Raw genomic sequence first — 26246 nt, forward strand, 5'->3', positions numbered from 1 at the left:
TGTGTGTTTTGATGATTGTGTGACGAGCAATGTCTCCAACAACACAATTTTTTGAGGGGTTGTGCTGAAGTTCCCTGCCAGAGCTTTACTTCTATACATGAGGTGTAAAGGGGAAGGGTGTAAGCATAAATTGAACACCAGTGATCTCCAATCCCGCAAGACAGCACTGCATTAAGAACCGTCATTCATCGATATCTGATATAATCACATCAACAATGGAAACTTTGGGGTTTGTCGAGTTCATTGAGCTCAGAGGCATCTGCATTAAATGGTTACAGTGCAGAACCATGTTTTGTTACCAAATGAATTATCATTCCAAATCTTTTTTGGAAGAAATATACACTTTGTGCTCTTGACTAAAGAAGAAAAGGAACATACAGACTGTTATCAGCTACAAATTCAAAAGCCAAGGTCTGTCATGGTATGGGGTTGTGTCAGTGTGCCACAACAAAGCTATACTCTTGTGTGTCACATTTGATGAAATACAATTTTAGCAAATCATGAGCCAAGAATGGCATTTGTGTTCAATCAATCAATCAATTTTTTTATATAGCGCCAAATCACAACAAACAGTTGCCCCAAGGCGCTTTATATTGCAAGGCAAGGCCATACAATAATTATGTAAAACCCCAACGGTCAAAACGACCCCCTGTGAGCAAGCACTTGGCTACAGTGGGAAGGAAAAACTCCCTTTTAACAGGAAGAAACCTCCAGCAGAACCAGGCTCAGGGAGGGGCAGTCTTCTGCTGGGACTGGTTGGGGCTGAGGGAGAGAACCAGGAAAAAGACATGCTGTGGAGGGGAGCAGAGATCGATCACTAATGATTAAATGCAGAGTGGTGCATACAGAGCAAAAAGAGAAAGAAACAGTGCATCATGGGAACCCCCCAGCAGTCTACGTCTATAGCAGCATAACTAAGGGATGGTTCAGGGTCACCTGATCCAGCCCTAACTATAAGCTTTAGCAAAAAGGAAAGTTTTAAGCCTAATCTTAAAAGTAGAGAGGGTGTCTGTCTCCCTGATCTGAATTGGGAGCTGGTTCCACAGGAGAGGAGCCTGAAAGCTGAAGGCTCTGCCTCCCATTCTACTCTTACAAACCCTAGGAACTACAAGTAAGCCTGCAGTCTGAGAGCGAAGCGCTCTATTGGGGTGATATGGTACTACGAGGTCCCTAAGATAAGATGGGACCTGATTATTCAAAACCTTATAAGTAAGAAGAAGAATTTTAAATTCTATTCTAGAATTAACAGGAAGCCAATGAAGAGAGGCCAATTTGTATTGAATTGATTGCTATTGATTAAATCATTATCCTTTGATAAATTGAATTTTAAAAAGTGTCTTATTTAGGCTCTTTTATCAATGTGAAAACATGCCACGTTCCTTTCTAACCGCTTCAGTTGGTTTCCAGCCGGTACAGATTGGACAGTATTCTGTTTCCAGAGGAGATGCTGGAGAACAACAAAATCATATGCTCAGAATTGCACTGGAGAATTTTGTAAGCTGGTGGTCCCAAATGGCAGTGAGCCCGGGGTAGCTCAGTGATCACTGATGATCACTTGTTCACTTTGTAGGGGTCATTGTTGTTGTGTTTGATTTCTGTTCATATGAAAATGTCTTGTGAATGACCCACACATGATACTATCGCTTCCGTATCTCTCACTTTAGCATCAGCATTGTGATTTTAGTTGATCTCTGTGGTGTTGATCTGTGTAAAAGAAATTTCTCTCATGTAGTCTTAACTGTGAGACGGCAACAAATCCACACTCAGCATGGTTACAGAGGTTTCCTCAAACCCAGTCCAATTACTTGAAAGCTGTGGATTAAAGTCATATAAATTACTTTTCCTTTATATTCAACCACCAGCAACTGGAAGATGGAAAGCATCCAGTCATCCATTACCTGGTAGCATCCAGTCATCCATGACCTGGTAGCTTGAAGCTTTGCCTCAACGTGTCTTTTGTATCAACAGGCTGAGTATGAATGGAACAATGTTTGCAGGAAGGCAGATATTTTGACAGTGACAGTTTTTTGTAATTTTGCCTCTTTACACAAACACAAGAGAGTTTAAATCAGTGGTGTCCAAACTATTCCAGAAAGGGCCGAGAAGGTGCAGGTTTTCTTTGCAGCCACTGACTCCAGCAGGTGATTTCACTGAGGAACTCATCCCACCTGCTCAAAATGATGTTAATCAGTGAAATCACCTGCTGGAGTCAGTGGCTGCAAAAAAAAACCTGCACCCTCTCGGCTCTTTCTGGAATAGTTTGGACACCACTGGTTTAAATCAACACTAAAGACATGCTGGTAGTGTCGATGTACTACATCGTTAAAATTTTGACCTTGACTTTTAATCCATTTTTCTTACATTTAATATTTTGTAAACAGGCGGACAGACATTGGAAGCATTTTTATTGTTTCACATTTAACTCACTTAAGTTTAATTATTTTAAAATCACTCTTCTTGTAGTACAGTGAAGAGTAACAGTTTAATGGTAAGTCATTATGTCGATATACATCTTTTGTACTCTTACGAATGTTCCTGTCAGTCACACTGGTAATCGGACATACGCACCCAGACACTCGTGGAACTCCCACCAATTTTAAAAACAGGCAACTGTGTAAAACTGATGAAAAGTGACCTCTTCACCATGTTGCATCTGTTAAAAGGAATATCATATGAGGGGGAGACCGAGAGTGTCGAGAGGAAAGGTTGAAAAGTTAAAGATGAGACAGAAAAGAAGAACAGCGGTGAAGAGATTGATGTGAGGAGAAAGTTAAAAGGAGTAAAATTGAGGAAAAAAAGATTCCACTTTCCTTCTTCTGTTTCACCTCATTTAATTTTTTTTGTATCTTTCTTCATGGAAATTAATGTGAGTGGCTTGTTAAAAGGGGGCTTCTGTGTCATTTGTTTCAGAAATGTCAAAAGCTGAATTAACACTTAAAAACATATTATGCTTTATTATCCTCTGAGCATTGTTAAAGTTTAACAAATTTTAGGACAAATAAATCATATTGAATCATTTATATAGTAAGTAAGGATACAAAAAAAATAATATATGTTTTGGTTCTCTGCTGCCTCACTTTGGTCATATATGCACACTACAGTACATTTTGTCAGCCGTGTTCCTCTGATGCCGATTTCAGTCAGATAAAATAAAATGACATGTTTCTGTTTGTCTTTACTTCACAAATTTACAGACTTGGTTTAATGAAGGTTTTTTTCCCTGAATATAAAATTATATTTATTACACAGAAATTCAAACTAAAATGTGCAGCTGTGGGACATAGGGGAAAGGTAAGAAAGATAGCTAGACTTTGGATTTGTGTTGAGTTAAAGCCAGCGTACACTACAGTACACACTAAATTTGCATGATTTTGATGAACATGCACAGGCGGTTGCATGTCAACACATTTTCCTAGTTCCACACGCCACTGAGAAGTGACATACAGCACCAGAGAGCACACGTCATCCCAAATCCATGATGATTCCTTTAGTATAAGTCTCAGAGATGAAATCAAACAGGGTCACCTGAATGCAGGTGTTATTTATTTAACAGTCTGTCTGAATAAAGTGGGCGGTGTCTGAGGGCGTGCAGACATACGATGTGTGGCGTTGACTGGTGAAGCTTTTTTCTCTGTAAGCGCTCGGCTGTGTGATTGGTAGGATCAGGGTTTGTCATGAGTTCTTGAACATGCATAGTGTAAGTGTTTGGATCCCATCTTAAAAAAAAAACAACAACATGAAACTAATACTTTATTTTACGATGCTATATATAACGCACCTTACATATGTGGCTCCATGCCTCTGTGTTGTGGCTTTCTGTGTGCACCTCACTCAACAGAAAAACGCAACACACGCTTCTTAGATTATTCCTTAGGCCAACTAACCTCACAATAAGCTGTATTACTAAAAATATTTGTAATAAATTGCTCTCAAAGGAGCCATTCCCGTCATGCTAACATTAACGTTAGAATCATGCTATGTGACACAATTTCTAAAGGATGACATTTTCAAGACGTGAACGATTAAATCCATCAAAAATCACTGCTTTAACAAACTCACATCAGCCATAGTCTGAACATACAAACAAACAACTTCCTCTTTGTGTTTTTCAGTGGATCGCAAACCAGCTTTAGACGTTCATACCGCCACATACTGTATTGGAATGTGTGGTGCTTGTTTCCAGTGTGAAAGGTTCCCGGTTCAACCCCTACCAATGCCCATTCTCCATGTAATATGGAATTGTGTCATGAAGGGTATCCAGCATAAACTCCTGCCAAATCAGCATGCCGATCCACCTCGGCTCACCTGTGGCAACCCAGAGTGAAAACAAGATAACAGCTGAAGGGACTTACTTTACAGTACATATCCTAAAACTCATTTGGACGGAGCACAAGTTTTAGTACAATCATACAGCAGACTGAGCAAGAGCACTGTGAGTGCTGTACGAGTTTGTACAAACTACGAGTGCTCGTAGTTTGTTTATTGCCTAAAAGCACTCTGTTGATGTGCTGATTCCAAGGGAGTGCTGATTAATTAGTTGCTTTTAATTAATTTAATTAATTAATTAGTTGTTGCTTTTTTGTTTTGTTTTTTTGTGTGTGTGTGTGTGTGTGTGTGTGTGTGTTTTGTTTTTTGTTTGCTTGTTTGTTTGTGTTTACAAAAAATGCTTGCAATTTGTAATTTGGGGGGAGTGCAGTATTACTAAGATGCTACTGAGGTCCATGCTGCTTGTGTCTCTGTCTTGGTTGTATGGTTATGCCAAGAGAGATCAACATGTCTCACATGTACACTCAGTGAGAAAGAATTTCCCAAAGGAGACAACGTGTCTATTCTATCCTGTTCTGTTCTCTTCACCCAGGCTAAGACGGGTACCTCTGCCAGTATTTACTTTGTCATAGACTTCTCTTTGTCTCTTACGTTGACAATTATTTTTAAAAGTGCAGCTGTATACAGGGCTGAATCCAGAGTGAAAATCTGACAGATGCATTTTTGCCCAATGATGAAATAAAAATCGTATGCGTCTTGTTATTCAGTAATCCTCATTCTTTTATTCGTGTGCAACATACACTGTCACACTTCTTTTAATATATTTATTATACTTCACAGACCATAGTGAACACTTCTTATTTGTATAAATATGATGTCCTAAAAAAAACACTAACAAAAATTGACTGTAAACAGGATCAAATTTATTGCCAAAATCTTTCACGAGGTCTGTCAATAAAGTAACGGTCCTTTTTTTTTTTTTTTTTTTTTTTTAACTATATGGATTTGATTCATATGTTTTTACGTCAGACAGGCTTGAACCCTCGTGCGCATGCGTGAGTTTTTCCACGCCTGTCGGTGACGTCATTCGCCTGTGAGCATGCCTTGTGGAAGGAGTGGTCCCGCCCCCTCGTCGGATTTTCATTGTCTGGAAATGGCGGAAAAGAACACCTCCGTTTCGGCGTGTCAGAGGACAGTTAGGACATGCCCAGCTCTCCACAATTTCTCTGATACTTACTGGACTGGTAAGCATTGAAAGCCAAGATAGGCATGTCCCAACTTGTCCCATGACACACTGAAACGGAGGTGTTCTTTGTCTCGCTCAAACAGCGAATCGGTCGTTACGCACGAATCCTCCGCGCGGCTTTCCATGACAAAATCTCTTGTTAAAAGTGAAATCTGCCGGAAAATGGCTGATGTCCAGCTCTTGTGATAACCAGAGAAAGTGCACACGACGGTCTCGTATCCACAGAGCCATCAGCTTAGAAATGATCTGGCGTTTTCTGCCTCGTCGTCGCAGCTCGGCGCGCCGAGCGTCCTTAAAGCCGTCCTTAAAGCTGTAGTAACACTCCTTATTCTCTGTGAAGCCCGTAAAATTTTCACCGAAAACCAGATAAATTTTTCAAATGGTTTCCAGGTGCCAGTCTCTAACAGCTTCTGAAAAAATTCTGATGGAAAAAAAGTCCAAATCATTCCGCCATTTCCAGACAATGAAAATCCGACGAGGGGGCGGGACCACTCCTTCCACAAGGTGTACTCACAGGCGGCAGGCGTGGAAAAACTCACGCATGCGCAGGAGGGTTCAAGCTTGTCTGATGTAAAAACATATGAATGAAATCCATATAGTTTTTGAAAAAAATAAAAAGGACCGTTACTTTATTGACAGACCTCGTATACCTGAATCTATATATGATTTTTTTTTCACTTGATAAAATCAATAAGAATATGACTGCATATATTCTTAATAATATTATATTGAGATACAGACAGTTCACAGAAGACATTTTCCATTGATACCAATCAAAGTTAGAAACAGTCCAGCAGGTAACAATATTCATCATGTCCATGACTAAATATACTAAAACAAATACATCACAATTGTACACATATCACAATTGTGATATGTGTACAGTTGTGATGTATTTGTTTTAGTATATTTAGATTTTGTTGTGATTTGGCACTTTATAAGCTGATTAAATTGAAATTGAATTGAAATTGAACAATTTATTGAGTCTTAAAGTAAATAAATATGAAATTGGTCACTGGATCCTTAAACTTTGGACATAATAAACTCTACATGGTGAATCCTTGATCTCTGGACATAAATAGGAATAAACAAAATCTGTAGTTTTTGTCAAAAGCATTTCCTTTCAGACATTATTGGCATGAATGTCTTTACATATATCTGAGCTGAGCTCTTACAGCTGCTGTGCTTCACTTCAGGATGTAATTTGTAAAGAAATACAGCACGTTTCATTTTGGGAGGAAAAAAACGTTTTAGTCGATTGTTGTTTCTTGTCTGTATTACGTTTGGAAAGAGGTGTCACTTTATTTAAAGTGGCGATTCATTTTGAAGTTATTAATTCCGACCGGACTCTGTCTCAGCCGCGCAGTGTTTCGAGCTGTCTGAATGGAGCGGAGGACGATTCTCGTTTCTTGACTGCAACAAGACAAGAGTCCCAGTTAGCGACTTTAATCCACACAAAAGTGAGTCATGATATTTTAATGGCTTTGAGAGGAGTTAAGAAGCGGACTTACCGCTTCTGATGAGCAGCGAATCAAAGAGCCATGAGCCATTGAATCGAAGCAGTGCTTCAATGGTTCACTGCTTCAGAGTGGAGTCGCGCTGCAGAAACGGTTGATTACAGAGCCGCTGCAGACCAAACCCTGAATATCCGACTTTATTTGTATGTCGTATGACTCTGAAACTCTGAAAAATCTGTATAATTTACGGACTATAGGTTGACATGAAAACCAAAGCTGTGTTCACCGCGGGGACATGCTCGGCACTATTCGGGATTATTCAAGTTTTTTTTTTTTTTTTTTTACCAATGACGAACGATGGTTAAAAAAAATTTGACTGATGCAACTGCATCGGTCCAAACGGGTCTGGATCCGGGCCTGGTATACAAATATGGAACAATAATGAAATGTTGCTGAATATACAATACTTACACAAGCACAAAGCAACAAAATGTCTGACCACTGTATACTGGTACTGTATACAGGTGTTTTCATGCTGCAGAACCACCTGGGGTTATGAAGTTGTCTCTCAGAGCAGGTGTTGTCCACTTGGCTGATCGTCTGAGTCCGCTCGCTGACTATTTTTTTTCATTTTCTTCTCTCTGTCTGACCAGGTGTGTGGGCCGAGATCCAGAGGCCTCAAGCCAGTCTCGATGTGATACAGGGTCAGACTGTGGTGCTGAAGGTCTGGTATACCCCAAAACCCGGCACCGACTTGACAACCAACACCGTCGTCTGGAACCTTATTAATTCCAACAAGACAGAGTTGGTACGGAAGCAAATGTGGATCTTCAGAAGGGATGTGCTATGGCTTTAGGAAAATTTGAGGGATGCATGATATTGGATTTTTTTCCACTATTCAATATACTGATATTTTCAAACTCCTTTTGGCAGATACAGATGTGTAACAGGTAAAAGAATTGAACATGGCACCATTTTAGTCAGTAGATATATTTCTGAAGGTGCTATGGATGTGAAATTTTCACCAGATGTCCCAAGTAATCTGCACATACAAAGAAATCAAACCATAAATGTCCATAAATTAAGTTATATGTAATAATGTGAAGTGACACAGGAAAAAAAGTGTTGAACAGCTGAAGAAAGCGAAGTGCAAAGAGGCATAAAATGCCAAGACACCAGCTGAATGTGTCAGTAGTTAGAAAGCAATCCTGCCTCTTGTCAGTGCAAATTAATATCAACTGGTTCAGTCCCAGCTGATGGTCTATAAAAAGGTACCTCATTAGTAAAGGCACTGTCACACCTTGACTATTTAGCCTGCGTATGCCGACTATATTAAATACGCTGGCATATGTCTAAAAAATTAATGCAGCTGTCACACCTTGATGATTAGCCAGTGTATGCCAATGGCCCCGTTTCCACCAAGTTGTTCGGGTCGGTACTGCGCAGTGTGGTGTGGCTCAGAACATTTTTTTTCTTGGTGGATCTTTTTCATTGTGTCCAGAATGCTGATGAGTCAAGTGATGGCTGGAACCAATCAAAGTACAGGACCGGCACTTTAAAAGTTTAAAGAGTCAAAGCGTTTCATTAATTCACGGCACGTGCAATTGTTTTAAAGAAAACAATAAGTAATGCACTCAACTGCCATGGTATGTATGCACGCTCACCATGAAAGACTCCATTGCTGCAGAAAAAGCATGTTCATTTAAAGTTTGCTGCACAACATTTAGACAAGCTTGTGAAATACTGGGAGAATATAGTCAGATGAGGCCAACATTGATCTCTTTGGATGCCATAATAGACACCATAAACGGCACTGCATATCAGCCCAAAAACAGCATAATAAGAGTGAAGTTTAGAGGTGGAACATCATGGTGTGGGGCTGTTTTTCAGCATCCAGCACTGACAAGCTTAAGATAATTGAAAGAAGGATGGAAAAATGTACTAAGACACTCTTGATAAAAAATCTACCAGGATAATCAATCAATCAATCAATTTTTTTATATAGCGCCAAATCACAACAAACAGTTGCCCAAGACGCTTTATATTGTAAGGTAAGGCCATACAATAATTATGTAAAACCCCAACGGTCAAAACGACCCCCTGTGAGCAAGCACTTGGCTACAGTGGGAAGGAAAAACTCCCTTTTAACAGGAAGAAACCTCCAGCAGAACCAGGCTCAGGGAGGGACAGTCTTCTGCTGGGACTGTTGGGGCTGAGGGAGAGAACCAGGAAAAAGACATGCTGTGGAGGGGAGCAGAGATCGATCACTAATGATTAAATGCAGAGTGGTGCATACAGAGCAAAAAGAGAAAGAAACAATGCATCATGGGAACCCCCCAGCAGTCTACGTCTATAGCAGCATAACTAAGGGATGGTTCAGGGTCACCTGATCCAGCCCTTACTATAAGCTTTAGCAAAAAGGAAAGTTTTAAGCCTAATCTTAAAAGTAGAGAGGGTGTCTGTCTCCCTGATCTGAATTGGGAGCTGGTTCCACAGGAGAGGAGCCTGAAAGCTGAAGGCTCTGCCTCCCATTCTACTCTTACAAACCCTAGGAACTACAAGTAAGCCTGCAGTCTGAGAGTGAAGCGCTCTATTGGGGTGATATGGTACTACGAGGTCCCTAAGATAAGATGGGACCTGATTATTCAAAACCTTATAAGTAAGAAGAAGAATTTTAAATTCTATTCTAGAATTAACAGGAAGCCAATGAAGAGAGGCCAATATGGGTGAGATATGCTCTCTCCTTCTAGTCCCCGTCAGTACTCTAGCTGCAGCATTTTGAATTAACTGAAGGCTTTTTAGGGAACTTTTAGGACAACCTGATAATAATGAATTACAATAGTCCAGCCTAGAGGAAATAAATGCATGAATTAGTTTTTCAGCATCACTCTGAGACAAGACCTTTCTGATTTTAGAGATATTGCGTAAATGCAAAAAGCAGTCCTACATATTTGTTTTAATATGCGCTTTGAATGACATATCCTGATCAAAAATGACTCCAAGATTTCTCACAATATTACTAGAGCTCAGGGTAATGCCATCCAGAGTAAGGATCTGGTTAGACACCATGTTTCTAAGATTTGTGGGGCCAAGTACAATAACTTCAGTTTTATCTGAGTTTAAAAGCAGAAAATTAGAGGTCATCCATGTCTTTATGTCTGTAAGACAATCCTGCAGTTTAGCTAATTGGTGTGTGTCCTCTGGCTTCATGGATAGATAAAGCTGGGTATCATCTGCATAACAATGAAAATTTAAGCAATACCGTCTAATAATACTGCCTAAGGGAAGCATGTATAAAGTGAATAAAATTGGTCCTAGCACAGAACCTTGTGGAACTCCATAATTAACTTTAGTCTGTGAAGAAGATTCCCCATTTACATGAACAAATTGTAATCTATTAGACAAATATGATTCAAACCACCGCAACGCAGTGCCTTTAATACCTATGGCATGAAAATGAAACAAGAGTGGACATTTTAGCAAGGCAATGATCCCAAACACACAGCCAAGGAAAGTCTCAGCTGGTTTCAGAGAATGAAAATAAAGCTGTTAGAATGTCCCAGCCAATCACCTGACTTGAATCCAACAGAAAATCTATGGAGAGAACTAAAGATCAGAGTTCATAGAAGAGCTTCACAGACTCTTCAATACTAGAAGACGGATTTTATAGAAGAATGGGCCAAAATCACACCTGAGTGTTGCATGTGACTCGAATTCCATAAAAAAGAGGTGTCTTGAAGCTGACAATTCCAACAAAGGCTTTTGTAAAAAGTATTGCTTCAGTAAGTGTGTTCAGTACTTTTTCCCTGTGTCGTTCCATTTTGTTCCACATAACGTAATTTCTGTACTTATTTGTCTTGGTTTCTTTGCAAAGAACCTTTGGATTACTTGGGTTATTTACCAACATCTTTCTTTCTTTCTTTCTTTAATATTTATTTCATTCATTTAAAGAAAAACAGAAAAGCAAAAAACCAAAGCACCACAATACCAGAATGAAAAGGAGCAGAAAGAACAAGTCTTATGATTTCTGCCCCTTTTAACAATACAATCTTTCAATATACAGCATCATAGTCAACATTATTTAACAGATTGCATTTCTTTAACTTGTCACATACCACTGACCCATTTCATAATTATGACCATTAATTAATAGATTACATCACTGACAGGTTACATTTAAACTTAAGACACTCCAAACATTATTAACAGTTTACTTTTTTTTTTTTTTTTTTTGACTTTCTTGCAGCCCACTGACTTACTTCATAGTTTCATACTTACTTAATACATCTAATTTAATATGTTTTTTAAATAATTTAAGCGACCTTAATTCTTTAATTTCTTTATTAAGATTGTTCCATAATTTGACACCATTTACTGCAATACTCCTTTCCTTTACTTTGGTTGTAAATCTTGTTTTTTTAAAGACTTCTATTCCTTTCAATTTATAACTATTTACTCTTTTTTCAAACATATTTTGAATGTTTGTTGGTAAAGTATTTTTATTAACTTGGTACATCGTTTGTAATATTTTCAAATCAACTAATCATGAAATTTAAGTACCCTATACTTAATAAACAATGGATTAGATGAATCTCTAAAACCACTGTTACTAATCACTTTTAAAGCTCTTTTCTGCAAAATAAATAAAGGTTGTATATAGGTTGTATATGTTGATCCCCAGATTTCTACACAGTAAGTTAAATATGGGACAATCAATGAATTGTACAATGTTAATAAACCATAACTATTTAATGAATATTTTACTTTATGCAAAACAGCAATGGCTTTCGCTATTTTTCCTTTTATGTAATTTATGTGTGACTTCCATGTAAGATCTTCATCAATCATGACTCCTAAAAATTTCATTTCTTTTACCCTTTGTATATCCATTCCATCTATTTGTAATGACACATTATTTTCTTTCGCTCTATCATTAAACAATATGAAATTTGTCTTATTAATATTTAGTGACAATCTGTTTATATCAAACCAATGTTTAACTTTTTCCAACTCTGTATTTATCACTTGTGCTACTTCCTGTATATCTGATCCAGAGTAAAACAGCGTTGTATCATCAGCAAATAAAATGCTGCCAAGCACATTGGATACATTCACAAAATCATTGATATACAAAATAAACAGTTTGGGTCCAAGTACCGATCCTTGTGGTACTCCATAAATAATGTTACACAATTCTGATTTGGTATTATTTATCTGAACAAACTGTTTTCTATTTTCTAAGTAGCTTTTTACCCACTGATGTGCAACACCTCTTATTCCATATTGTTGTAACTTGTGAGCAATCTTGAGTGGTCTATAACATCAAAAGCCTTTTTCAGGTCAATAAAAATACTTACAAAATAATCCTTATTATCTATTGTTGTTGATATTTTCTCTATTAGTTCCATAATTGCCATAGCTGTCGAATGTTTTGTTCTGAATCCATACTGAGCATTATTTAAAATATGATGTTTCTCAATAAATTTATCCAATCTTGTTACAAAAACTTTTTCCATAATTTTAGAAAACTGTGGAAGCAATGATACTGGCCTGTAATTAGAAAAATTATGTTTGTCTCCATTTTTATATAATGGGACTACCTTAGCAATTTTCATTTCATCTGGAAAAACCCCAGTTGACAGAGACAGATTACAAATCTGGTCCAGCCTCCCTCATGCTCATACTGTGGACAAGAACATGGTCAATCACAGTAGCTCTGATTTCATCAGATATTACTGTTCTTTGTCTTCGTTGACCACTTTGACCACCTCGACCACCTCTCACATGAACTCCTCTCAGATTTCTATCCATTGTAGTGCCTCACAAACCAGTGCTCTTTGAACTGGCTTATATATGTTCCCTCACATCATTGGCCACAAGTGTGATCAGTTTAGAGTTGTTGTGTTCAACCGGTGACACCAGTGCTTTAACTGTGTTTGACATTTGCCACATGTGCTAACCATTATGCAACACAGGTGCATCACAATGAAAATGTGTTGGCAAGTTGTGTCTAAACAGGTGAAAAGTGCTTATGGTTTTGCCAAAAGAGTGACTGATTCAATCAGTGGGTTCAAGCATCTGAGCATTTGGATCAGACAATAGGGTTGAGTGTTTTGGCAATTGAGGAAAAACTGTAATACCTACACCCAAACAACCACCTGTCATAAAACCACCCAGTCTGCAAAAATGTGCTCTAATAAAACAGCCGAACCAAGATTAGCCTGTTAGCTTTAGGTTGTCGGATTGTTAGGTTGTCATTACTGTGAGATTGGGGCATGTTCAGGCTTCATTTGTCCCACCCAAGTTATGCAGAGTCTTACCCAGGTTCTACCTCTTTACCCATTTATGTGTTGGCAGAGACTTGGGTGGAGTAGGCACTACCAACATGGCAACACCCAGAGCCACACTATTTGAACCTATAAATAACATCTGGAATTACAACTACAATTACTCCGACAAGTAATCTGGCAACAGTATACGTTAATAAGCTGTCAAATGTTAATTGTCTAAAAAAAAAAAAAAAAAGTTTAAAATTATATGCAACTACTGTTTCATTTCCTTATTGTTTTAATGTATCAATTTACAGGTCTGTAGTTTTACTTTGACTTATTTTTGCAATTCATGTCGTTTATAAAATCCTTTTCAGAGTAAAAACACCTTAAATGAAGGTATTTTCAGTTGACAGTGAATGCACGCCATCCAGGCACCTGTTTTATCATATCTGTCTTTGTCAGATTATTTCTCTGTGCAGCGGGACTGTCCAAAGAGGATCAAAATCAAAACAAAAATGCAGAAAGAGCTGGAAAAGACACAGTCCATTTAAAGTGAGCTGCTTTCATCCACCTGGACACACAGGCAGTCCCTCGACTGCATTTTGTTGCCAGTAAACATGGAAAAAAAGAAGCTCTCACTACCCAAAGCCAAATTTAGATCCCCATTTTTTGCACTGAATAAACACATTTAAGTCAGCGTTGTGGCCAGTCTGACAGCACTCACCACAACTACTGAGATGAAATTCAGAAATGATTGAAACTATCAGGTCAATTTGAAATAAGTTCAGATATGAGCCTGAAGAAGGAAACACCCACTGTCACCGTCCTGACGTTGTGCATTCAGTAGAGAAATAAAAATTGAATGAATGAAAACTAATTACTGCTTAATTCTCTGTTGGAGTTGTTTCCATCTTGGGTTCCAGCACCAATACAGCACTGTCACATCTTTAAGGGCTCCTACACACATAACACGATTGAGGCCGAATGGCGCACAAAGGTGGAGTCAAATGCCTCTTGTGAAAAATCGGAGCTGCCTCTAATGCCTCGTACACCTGTCGCCACAACCATTTGCACACTGCGGTGTCTGAAAGATAGAGAATGCCCTGCGAGTGATCATTCGATCCCCATCTTGGCAAGTGTCGGCCAAATTCCAGGTGTCACACATGAACATCCAACACCGCTCACTGGACACTTATAATAGGCGGGGCTATTCACCCTCCTGGTACGAGAGTTGAGAGCAGATGACCACATTCGAGCTGTTTGTGAAAACTGTCTAAGTGCCCACGAGTTTGGCGTCACCAAGCAACACACATGGGTGTGTCTGTGCCGAACTCCTCCTCCCCCAACACATGTGGCATGCATGTGTATCGCGGCTCCCCATCCCCCCCAACACATGTGGTACCAGTGTGTCTGCGCCCCCCTCAACACATGTGGCATGCGGGGGGAGCACACTTGTATGACATGCTGATATTTATACTCAACAAAAATATAAACGCAACACTTTTGGTTTTGCTCCCATTTTGTATGAGATGAACTCAAAGATCTAAAACTTTTTCCACATACACAATATCACCATTTCCCTCAAATATTGTTCACAAACCAGTCGAAATCTGTGATAGTGAGCACTTCTCCTTTGCTGAGATAATCCATCCCACCTCACAGGTGTGCCATACCAAGATGCTGATTAGACACCATGATTAGTGCACAGGTGTGCCTTAGACTGCCCACAATAAAAGGCCACTCTGAAAGGTGCAGCTTTGTTTTATTGGGGGGGATACCAGTCAGTATCTGGTGTGACCACCATTTGCCTCATGCAGTGCAACACATCTCCTTCGCATCATCCGTGAAGAGAACACCTCTCCAACGTGCCAAACGCCAGCGAATGTGAGCATTTGCCCACTCAAGTCTGTTACGATGACGAACTGGAGTCAGGTCGAGACCCCGATGAGGACGACGAGCATGCAGATGAGCTTCCCTGAGACGGTTTCTGACAGTTTGTGCAGAAATTCTTTGGTTATGCAAACCGATTGTTTCAGCAGCTGTCCGAGTGGCTGGTCTCAGACGATCTTGGAGGTGAACATGCTAGATGTGGAGGTCCTGGGCTGGTGTGGTTACACGTGGTCTGCGGTTGTGAGGCTGGTTGGATGTACTGCCAAATTCTCTGAAACGCCTTTGGAGACGGCTTATGGTAGAGAAATGAACATTCAATACACGAGCAACAGCTCTGGTTGACATTCCTGCTGTCAGCATGCCAACTGCACGCTCCCTCAAATCTTGCGACATCTGTGGCATTGTGCTGTGTGATAAAACTGCACCTTTCAGAGTGGCCTTTTATTGTGGGCAGTCTAAGGCACACCTGTGCACTAATCATGGTGTCTAATCAGCATCTTGGTATGGCACACCTGTGAGGTGGGATGGATTATCTCAGCAAAGGAGAAGTGCTCACTATCACAGATTTAGACTGGTTTGTGAACATTATTTGAGGGAAATGGTGATATTGTGTATGTGGAAAAAGTTTTAGATCTTTGAGTTCATCTCATACAAAATGGGAGCAAAACCAAAAGTGTTGCGTTTATATTTTTGTTGAGTGTATGTACAAGAGACCACATGGTGATCGGCCAGCCACACCTGAGCGCACACAGCACAGAGGCGCCTCTCAACTGATTGCCGGCCAGCCACACACTGCCAGCTGGAAATGACGGCTCAGTGCACATGACGTGTTACATTACAACACAGAGAACAGAGCCAGGACAAGTATATAAATAAATACTACAATAACTACATACACAATTACATAACAAATAATTAAAATAAATAATCACAGAAACAGAGAGTAACACTTTGTTCTGTGCGCTGAACAGACAGGGTGGGTGCGTGTTCCCAAACAGCAGCAGCTGTTGAGATCTCTGAACCGCAAGTCACAGCTGGAGAACACGTACCATGTTTTGAAGGACATGATCTTACAACTCGACACTGTGAGGCGTGTGAGTGTGCGTGCTGTCCTCACGTGGAAATACATAAAAACATATCGCCTTTGCCACGGGCTGGAGCAGCCGATCAGCGTGCACATCGGCATCGGCAGGCTGCTCCATGTGAAAAGGACCATCTGATCATGTGAACACTCACCTGGCGATCTGAATGTCACATCACCCACGTCAGCTCTGGTCCACATGACGCGTTGTCGCTCCTTCACTGGACACGTGCGCCGGGCCAGCTGGGAACGCCGGGCCAGCAGATGTGGACATGATAAGCGCACACTGCTTCATTCATGTCATTTCATGACTGTACGTCTGTGACCATGGGTCATCTACAGAGGAACAGACGGTTCATACTTGTGTTGTCTGCTCGATAAGAGGGATTCAATAAATTGCTGTTTTTTTTTTTATGATGTGTGTTTTTGTTTTGTTTTTCTGCACAGCAGTGGCGCAATGTGGTGCAACACATTTCAGCTGCTTGCACTGTTTTCGTGCACACATGAGCGTGCACGAAATCGCTGCCGTTGTATCATGCACGACCATGTGTCCCTCCCAGCAGCAGGTGGAATGTTTCACTGTTCCCATTTCATTTTTTGTTTGTGGATTTTCTTCTAGTTTCTGCTTCTTTCGCCCAATGTCATGTTATGTGTGAAGGGCCCTAAAACAAGAGTGGTCAGAGATTTCTGACGTCCACCAATCTGGGCCCAGATCACCTCCAAAATTCAGTGGAGTCTTCCATGCTAATATCTATCTGTGGTGAAAATGTGGTGAGAATCCATGAAGTAGTTTTGACGTAATCCTTAAAAGCCTACAAAGTGAAATCTTGATCCAGAATCCGGATCTGAATCACCTCCAAAATTTAATGGAGTCTTTCATGCCCTAAAATCTATCTGTGGTGATTTTGTCAAAGCAGCAGTTTTGATGTAATCCTGCTAACAGATAGACAAATAAATAAATAAATGCATCTATTAAACTGAGCTTTTCACCACAATTTCTCAGCACTGTGCACCCAGTCAGTCAAAACATCATGCATTCTTGAGAAATGTTGGTATCTCATAATGCAAAAGATGGAGAACGACACCTTACTTTTTCTGGGTCAAGCTCAAAAATGTTGTGACTCAAAAAAAAAAAAATGTGGTGTTGACATTATAAATAATTAATATGCTGAGTTTGTAAACATTTTATTAGGATGCACGTTTACCTCACCTATCTGTTCAGTGTCCAAAACAAACCGTTTACTTGCATTTTTGTGCCACATATAAAAGCATTAATTAGCTCATTTGCTTCTGCCCAGTAATGTGGTGTTTGCATTATAAATATATAATGCAAACATTATTTATGGTGCTACTGTATTATAATAAATAATGCAGTAGTGCCACGTTTCAAAGCTAAATGCTACTTACAGACCAGTGCAACTTATATATCAATCAATCAATTTTTTTTTATATAGCGCCAAATCACAACAAACAGTTGCCCCAAGGCGCTTTATATTGTAAGGCAAGGCCATACAATAATTATGTAAAACCCCAACGGTCAAAACGACCCCCTGTGAGCAAGCACTTGGCTACAGTGGGAAGGAAAAACTCCCTTTTAACAGGAAGAAACCTCCAGCAGAACCAGGCTCAGGGAGGGGCAGTCTTCTGCTGGGACTGGTTGGGGCTGAGGGAGAGAACCAGGAAAAAGACATGCTGTGGAGGGGAGCAGAGATCGATCACTAATGATTAAATGCAGAGTGGTGCATACAGAGCAAAAAGAGAAAGAAACAGTGCATCATGGGAACCCCCAGCAGTCTGCGTCTATAGCAGCATAACTAAGGGATGGTTCAGGGTCACCTGATCCAGCCCTAACTATAAGCTTTAGCAAAAAGGAAAGTTTTAAGCCTAATCTTAAAAGTAGAGAGGGTGTCTGTCTCCCTGATCTGAATTGGGAGCTGGTTCCACAGGAGAGGAGCCTGAAAGCTGAAGGCTCTGCCTCCCATTCTACTCTTACAAACCCTAGGAACTACAAGTAAGCCTGCAGTCTGAGAGCGAAGCGCTCTATTGGGGTGATATGGTACTACGAGGTCCCTAAGATAAGATGGGACCTGATTATTCAAAACCTTATAAGTAAGAAGAAGAATTTTAAATTATATTCTAGAATTAACAGGAAGCCAATGAAGAGAGGCCAATATGGGTGAGATATGCTCTCTCCCAGTACTCTAGCTGCAGCATTTTGAATTAACTGAAGGCTTTTTAGGGAACTTTTAGGACAACCTGATAATAATGAATTACAATAGTCCAGCCTAGAGGAAATAAATGCATGAATTAGTTTTTCAGCATCACTCTGAGACAAGACCTTTCTGATTTTAGAGATATTGCGTAAATGCAAAAAAGCAGTCCTACATATTTGTTTAATATGCGCTTTGAATGACATATCCTGATCAAAAATGACTCCAAGATTTCTCACAGCATTACTAGAGGTCAGGGTAATGCCATCCAGAGTAAGGATCTGGTTAGACACCATGTTTCTAAGATTTGTGGGGCCAAGTACAATAACTTCAGTTTTATCTGAGTTTAAAGTTTATATGCTTTGTTTCTCTTCCACATTTGTGAACAGATGTGACTAAAACACCGGTGCGGTGTGTGTATATACGCGTAGTACAAAATGAGAAACTGTACAGGTTTTGAACCTGATGATGGAATTCATGCTGAATTGAAAGTAATTTCTTTTAAGTTGTTGGATCAAAAGACACATCTGTGGCTCTGTCTCTCTTCTCTTGTCCAGGTCATCTCTTACATTCAGGGTTACATTAATGTGGGAAGCTCCCAGTTTCAGGGCCGTGTCAACTTCACTGCCAGCATGCCCTCAAATAACATTTCACTCTTCATCAACAACACCCAGGAGTCCGACTCAGGGCGCTACTTCTGCCAGGTCATCATCCCTAATAATCAAGATCTGTCTGCGGAGATCAGTTTGGATGTGAAGGGTGAGAAAATGAAAATTAGCAGCACGTGTCTGGTGGAGCCAGAGGCCGGAGCAGGTGTTATGTTTGTTTTTATGTTAAAAGCTTAACGGGCCTCTTTTCAGTTCCTCCTGCTGTTCCTAAGTGCTCCATGTCAGGAAAACCAGTGCTGAAGGCCAATGTGACTCTGAGCTGCACCTCCAGTGATGGAAAACCTGTTCCTACATACAAGTGGAAGAAATCCAGTCCTACCTCTGAGGTCTTCTTCTCACCCATGCTCAGTGAGTAGGTCCACAAACTAACCACAGTCTATGTCTTCTTTTGGAGAATTTTAATTATATGTGCTGCTGTCCACCAAGGAGGTAACATTTTCAATCCCAGTTCATTTTTAATTTTTAACAGGATTACTCAGAAACTGGTGAATTCATTGTCATGAAACTTTGTGGAGTAGTGAGTCATAGACCAAGGAACAGCACATTAAATGTTGTAGTGGATCCAGGATGTCAGGGCGTAGTTTTGTTTTGTTGTCATTATTAGATTACATACCATGCTTACAAAAATACTCAGCTTCTGGCACTTTTGCATGTTTTCATTTTTTTGTGAAAACATAAAATTCCACCTTTTTTGTTGTACTCTTTAAGTTCAAAATTTGAAAAAAATGTACATGATATAATTGAAATAAAAAAAATTATATATATATATATATATATATATATATATATACGAGGGCTGTCAATAAAGTAACGGTCCTTTTTATTTTTTTCAAAAACTATATGGATTTCATTCATATGTTTTTACGTCAGACATGCTTGAACCCTCGTGCGCATGCGTGAGTTTTTCCACGCCTGTCCGTGACGTCATTCGCCTGTGAGCACTCCTTGTGGGAGGAGTCATCCAGCCCCTCGTCGGAATTCCTTTGTCTGAGAAGTTGCTGAGAGACTGGCGCGTTGTTTGATCAAAATTTTTTCTAAACCTGTGAGACACATCGAAGTGGACACGGTTAGAAAAATTAAGCTGGTTTTCAGTGAAAATTTTAACGGCTGATGAGAGATTTTAAGGTGATACTGTCGCTTTAAGGACTTTTCACGGTGGGAGACGTCGCGCAGTGCTCTCAGGCGCCATCATCAGCCTGTTCAAGCTGAAAACCTCCACATTTCAGGCTCTATTGATCCAGGACGTTGTGAGAGAACAGAGAAGTTTCAGAAGAAGTCGGTTTCAGCATTTTATCCGGATATTCCACTGTTAAAGGAGATTTTTTTTAATGAAAGACGTGCGGACGGATCCGCGCGTCGGGACGCAGCCGACGCGGTGCGGCGGCACAGGAAAAACACCTCCGTGTTGATAACCATTTGTAAAATCCAGGCGGCTTTTGATGGCTTTCAGTGGAGTGAGTATATGAGAAATTGTTTAACAGGCAGGACATGTTCCAACTTGTCCTTAAGGCTTTCAACGGAGGTGTTTTTCCTGTGCCGCCGCACCGCGTCGGCTGCGTCCCGACGCATGGACCCGTCCGCACGTCTTTCATTAAAAAAATCTCCTTTAACAGTGGAATATCCGGATAAAATGCTGAAACCGACTTCTTCTGAAACTTCTCTGTTCTCTCACGACGTCCTGGATCAATAGAGCCTGAAATGTGAAGGTTTTCAGCTTGAACAGGCTGATGACGCCGCCTGAGAGCACTGCGCGACGTCTCCCACCGTGAAAAGTCCTTAAAGCGACAGTATCACCTCAAAATCTCTCATCAGCCGTTAAAATTTTCACTGAAAACCAGCTTCATTTTTCTAACCGTGTCCACTTCGATGTGTCTCACAGGTTTAGAAAAAATTTTGATCAAACAACGCGCCAGTCTCTCAGCAACTTCTCAGACAAAGGAATTCCGACGAGGGGCTGGACGACTCCTCCCACAAGGAGTGCTCACAGGCGAATGACGTCACGGACAGGCGTGGAAAAACTCACGCATGCGCACGAGGGTTCAAGCATGTCTGACGTAAAAACATATGAATGAAATCCATATAGTTTTTGAAAAAAATAAAAAGGACCGTTACTTTATTGACAGCCCTCGTATATATATATCTGCATTTTACTCACCCCATTCAATACAACACAGCTCCAATCAGTGGCAACTTCGTTTGGGGCACTTGTTCAACCACTGATTGAAACAAAAATTGAATCAGCCAATCAGGTCATGTCAGGGAGTATGTGCTTGTGCTGTGTGTTTTCACATCCTCTGCGTGGACTCTTGGAAACGTGGTTGACCCCTTGTCTTCCGCCACTGGGGTCCTCAACACTGAGGCACCTGCATGCTGGGTGATGCACAGAGAAACACATCGCATGGCTAAAATGTCGTGGATGATGTACCCTCGCAGTGCGAACGGCACTCCTCATCGGAGTCTCCCTAAGTAACCGTTCCTTTTATACAAACTAATTCCAGCGGTACCTCCAAGAGACAGAGGATCAAAGACATCTTAGTGGTTTCCCTAGGTCACTGGTGGCATCCACGTTTCACAACCCTACAGTAAGATAGGAAGCACCCACCTTAAAGCTAATCAGACACTTACGCTGTAGGAGCTCATTGCATGTAGACATAACCAACAGGATCTGCTGTGGTTGAACTGAAGCATCAGAATGATGAAGAAATATAATTTCAGGGCCTTTGAACATAGCAGGGTTGCTGGTGCTAGACTGGCTGGTTTGAGTTTTTCCGCAGACTGCTGATCTACTGGGATTTTCATGCACAACCACCATTGAGCAGCAGTTGTCTGGATTAAAACACCTTGTTAATACCAGAAATCAGACCGTAATGGCCAGACCGGTTTCAACTGATAGAAAGGCAACATTTACTCAGATAAACAGTCGTTACAGCCAAAGTATGTGGAGAAGCGTCTCTGACAGCACAACACATGACATCTGAAATCGGACTACAGCAGCAAGAAGACCATAACAAGTGCCACCTCCTGTCAGCTATGAACAGGAAACCAAGGTTTTAGTCACCACCGACTGAGTCTTGGTTTCTGCTGTGACATTCAGATGGTCAGAATTTGGGGTAAACGTGAAAGCCTGGATCTATCCTGCCTTGTATCCACAGTTGGTGTTGTGGTAGTGTGATACCTGTCGAAATGGACCAAAATCTCTGAGGAATGTTTCCAGCAACTTGTTTATTCGATGCCATGAATAATTGAGGCAGGTCTAAAGGCAAACGTGGATCCAGCCCAGTACGAGTGAAGTGTACCAGTTGAGCAGTTTCAAAAGATAGTCATATGTTTGACTGCTGTAGAAATAATGTGTTTGCATGCTTGCTTAATTGCATGTGTAATGTCATTTCAGATGAGAAGACTGGAACTCTAAAGCTGAATAACCTGAGCAGTAACATGTCGGGGACATACAGGTGCACCGCCAGCAACTCTGCCGGCTCACAGAGCTGTGATATCAAAGTGGAAATCATTGCCTGTACGTAGCACGTTTTGTTTCCTTTTGTTTTTGTTTTTTTTTCTTGGGCAACATGATTTTAAGTGGACTGTATGTTCACATGTCATTTCCATGTAAAAACACATTAGAAGTCAAGAGAGTAACCAACATCAAATGCAGTTGTCCAGCATGTATCCAGCATGTGTAACATTTGCTGCCTTCGGGCCTCCTGTAAGGGTGTAATAAGGGTCACAGAAAGAAAATGCAGACACTACTGTTTATGGTAAGTGGTAAATGGTCTGCATTTATATAGTTCTTTTCCATCTATATCAGAAGCTTGAAGTGCTTCACAGTAACATTCACCCATTCACACATCGATGTCAAGGTGCTGCCATGCAAGGCACTCATTACACACCAGGAGCAACTTGGGGATTTAGGACCTTGCCCAAGGGCTTTTAGTGTGTTTCCAGCCAGATGTGGTTCATGTTGGTTAATTACAGGGCCCAACGTTAACACAAATGATGCATATAAATAATAACTGAACTTGTAACAGCAAGTATGAGTCACATGTTAATTTTACACACATTACTACTTTAATATTTGAGATTTCTTTCCTAAAATATCCACCCAAAAATAACAGAAATTTACATTTGCACTAGTTAAAGAATTATTTTATTTACATGTAACTCAGCTTCAGCCAGTTTAACTCACAATGTCTCATAAATAATTAAAATTATTATTAGTAGTAGTAGTAAGGGTGTAACGATACATGTATTTGTATTGAACCGTTTCAGTACAGGACGTTCGTTCGGTACAAGCCTGTGCACAGGTGAGTTTGCGTTGTGTGTGTTCACCGTAATTTCTGGACTATAGAGTGCACCTGAATATTAGCCACACCCACCAATTGTAAAAAGAAACTGTACATAAATAAGCCATACTTGTCAATAATCCGCGGTGCTCCACATTGTAACATGAGATATTTACAGAGAAAGATGTTAGACAGAAAGATTTTTTAACTTTTAATTAAATACATACAGTAAATTTTTTCCCTGAAGTGTTACATGTAAATATTGACGCGCACGTCATCCAGTGCACGCACACGATGTCCCTGCTCCACACGGAGAACTGAGTAAATTTATAACTTTTTCTTGAGATTTCATCACATGTGCAGCCAGGATCGCATGGAGGCTGTGGTAAATGAGACGTTATTGAGGCGCTGTGACTTTTTCGACCAAGACAGAGAACCGGTAGGGAAGGAAGGGGGAGAAGGCTCCGCTCCACTAACACATCTGACGGCGCAAAGTGCCGCAGAGCTATTTTTCTTCACTAAAACGCACAGGTAAGACCTTATATTTACACTGTGTGTGTGAATTCACACCGCATGAGGAGCACAGCTTTCAGGAAATCAATTGACATATTTCTTGTTTATTTGAGAACATTTTATTTAGCTTATTACCAGGCAGCACTTTGCAATTATTTTATTTTCCTGTTTGTAAAATGTTACAATAAATTGTTGGTTTAAACAACAAGCAAATTTAGGTTTTGCATTTTGTTCCCATACTGTACCGAAAATGAACCTAACCGTCACCTCAGAACTGAGGTACGTATTGAACCGTGATTTTTGTGTATCATTACACCCCTAAGTAGTAGTAGTGCATCCCTCTGACAAAGTCCAGTTTATGTCATTTAGCAGTGTGTAAAATAATAATTTTAAAAAGCCTGACAATTTCTCTGACCATTTTGAGTACAATCTTATGGAGAAATTAGTTGGGCGTATACCTCGTTCTGCCTGAAAGTAAAGAATGTAGGAGCTACTCCAACACAGGAAGTGGTACAGTGCTTGATGTGTGGAGGAACCATCCGTGTTTCAGCAACAGCAACCAGACTTATTAACTCCCTGGTACAAGAACATGTTTGACATTTGTTCTTGACCTTTACGTTGAGCTTGGCTAAACATCTATTTCTTGGCCATAGTTTGTGTCTATTGCAGCTTGACCATTAGAACATCTAGCAGTGTGTTTTTCTGCAGCTTTATTTGATGATCTTCATCAGGCCTAAGTGTTTTGTTGTTGACCTTCACTTTAACTTTTAAAATAAGCAAAATTAGGGCTCCAGTGGTAAAAAAAAATCAAACCCCTACCTGGGACTGAGCGTCCAATCTTAAAAAAAAAATACTATATGTCCTTTACATCTTAAGGTACCTTGACACTTGCACTAATTTGATTCTCATACTGGCACACAATCGGGAGTACCAGTGAGTAAACTCGTTGTAAGCCTTTATAAACTGCGCATGAATTGTGCGCGGCTGCGTGCCAGTGCACAAAGGATCCAAGGATTTTTTGAACACCCTAATATTCCTTTTTCTTCTCTTTCTGTTAAGTAATAACACATTTGATAACTTTTTCTTCATGTTTTGATTTGGAATAGAATGTACAGTGTTCCCATTGCATTTGTGTGTATGGAAATAAAAGCTTTTATAAGGATTTTTAGTTTTATTCACTTTTTACACACACTTTTTTTTAACACAACTCTGTCAGTTACTTGGTGTTTTGTCCCCTTTGAAAACTACTTATCATTGGGTATCTGATGTTCCTCCCTGTAGCCACGAATGTGGGAATGATCGTTGGCGCCACAGTGGGCTCAGTGGTTGGCTTCTTGGTCCTTCTCCTCATCTGTGTCTTTTTCCTGCTGAGGAGGCGGCGAGACAGAGAGGACGACATGGCCAACGAAATCAAGTCAGTTACACAAGGAATACTATTACTATGATTTCGCCCTCGCCCAGAGGCTGATCTGATCATCTTAGGTTGTGTATCTGATTTTGTGGACAGTGGAGATATGTTTTTAGCTCCCATAACTGAGTACCTGAGATGTACACTGTTACGATCACTCTGGTCCCTGTGCAATTTATGAATTTAAAGGGCATATCTCACTCCAGTCAATGCTATCTTTTAAAAAATATTGTGTGGGCTCTGATATAGCTAATATGAGTGAAGCGGCGCGCAGCAGCGCAAAGCTCACTCATGGTACAGAGCGTCCTAAACAGGAAGTGCCAAAACTCAAATCCACAGTCAAACAGGAAATGTTCAAATGTCAAACACTTCCTGGATTGACAGACGAGATCCCATGGAATGTCGCGGGAACTCAGTGGCAAGCTCACACTCAAACAGGAAGTGCCGAATTCTCAGTCACAGTGAAACAGGAAATGTCCAATGTTGAACACGTCCTGGCATGGGTGGAGCTAGAGCGTATGCCAGGGTTTCACTGGACGCCCCTGAAATCTGATTGGACACAGATGATTGACATGTCACAGCACCACACGTCTGGTTGAAAGAGCTGCATTTTCAAATCATTCAGTCCCATTGACTGCTAGATTCCTCCTGTCCAGTAGTTAGTGCTGTGTACCACAAAAAGTTCTAATCCACCTTAGTAGAAGAAGAAAAATGTTTGTTCCAGATTTGAACTGAACACGTCGTTTGAACTATGGACTTCTAATCACACCAAACTTATATTGTTAAGTAAACGACCGTATTTTATGCCAGAAATGAGCTCCAGGTTGTTAAAAGCAGAATTTCTACTTTAATTCGGGTTGCCTTATATACACGTTTAAGCTAACAGACAGCAGCTGGTTCGTGCTCTGTTGGCTTATTAGTGCAGCAGATAACTGAAACAATCCTTCAAATGGTG

The 26246-nt window shown here is 40.4% G+C and overlaps 1 protein-coding gene across 1 annotated transcript in view; it reads left to right on the forward strand.

Annotated features, from left to right (window-relative positions):
* Nucleotides 1–26246, forward strand: part of esama (endothelial cell adhesion molecule a) — a 153720-nt gene that overhangs the window by 116284 nt on the left and 11190 nt on the right. The window contains exons 2-6 of the mRNA XM_034178893.1: nucleotides 7623–7777; nucleotides 18980–19181; nucleotides 19283–19438; nucleotides 22482–22604; nucleotides 25165–25297. Of these exons, the coding sequence (XP_034034784.1) occupies nucleotides 7623–7777; nucleotides 18980–19181; nucleotides 19283–19438; nucleotides 22482–22604; nucleotides 25165–25297 (769 nt within the window). The remainder of the gene's footprint in view (nucleotides 1–7622; nucleotides 7778–18979; nucleotides 19182–19282; nucleotides 19439–22481; nucleotides 22605–25164; nucleotides 25298–26246) is intronic.

This window comes from Thalassophryne amazonica, chromosome 9, assembly GCF_902500255.1.
Source record: "Thalassophryne amazonica chromosome 9, fThaAma1.1, whole genome shotgun sequence".
Lineage (NCBI taxonomy): Eukaryota > Metazoa > Chordata > Actinopteri > Batrachoidiformes > Batrachoididae > Thalassophryne > Thalassophryne amazonica.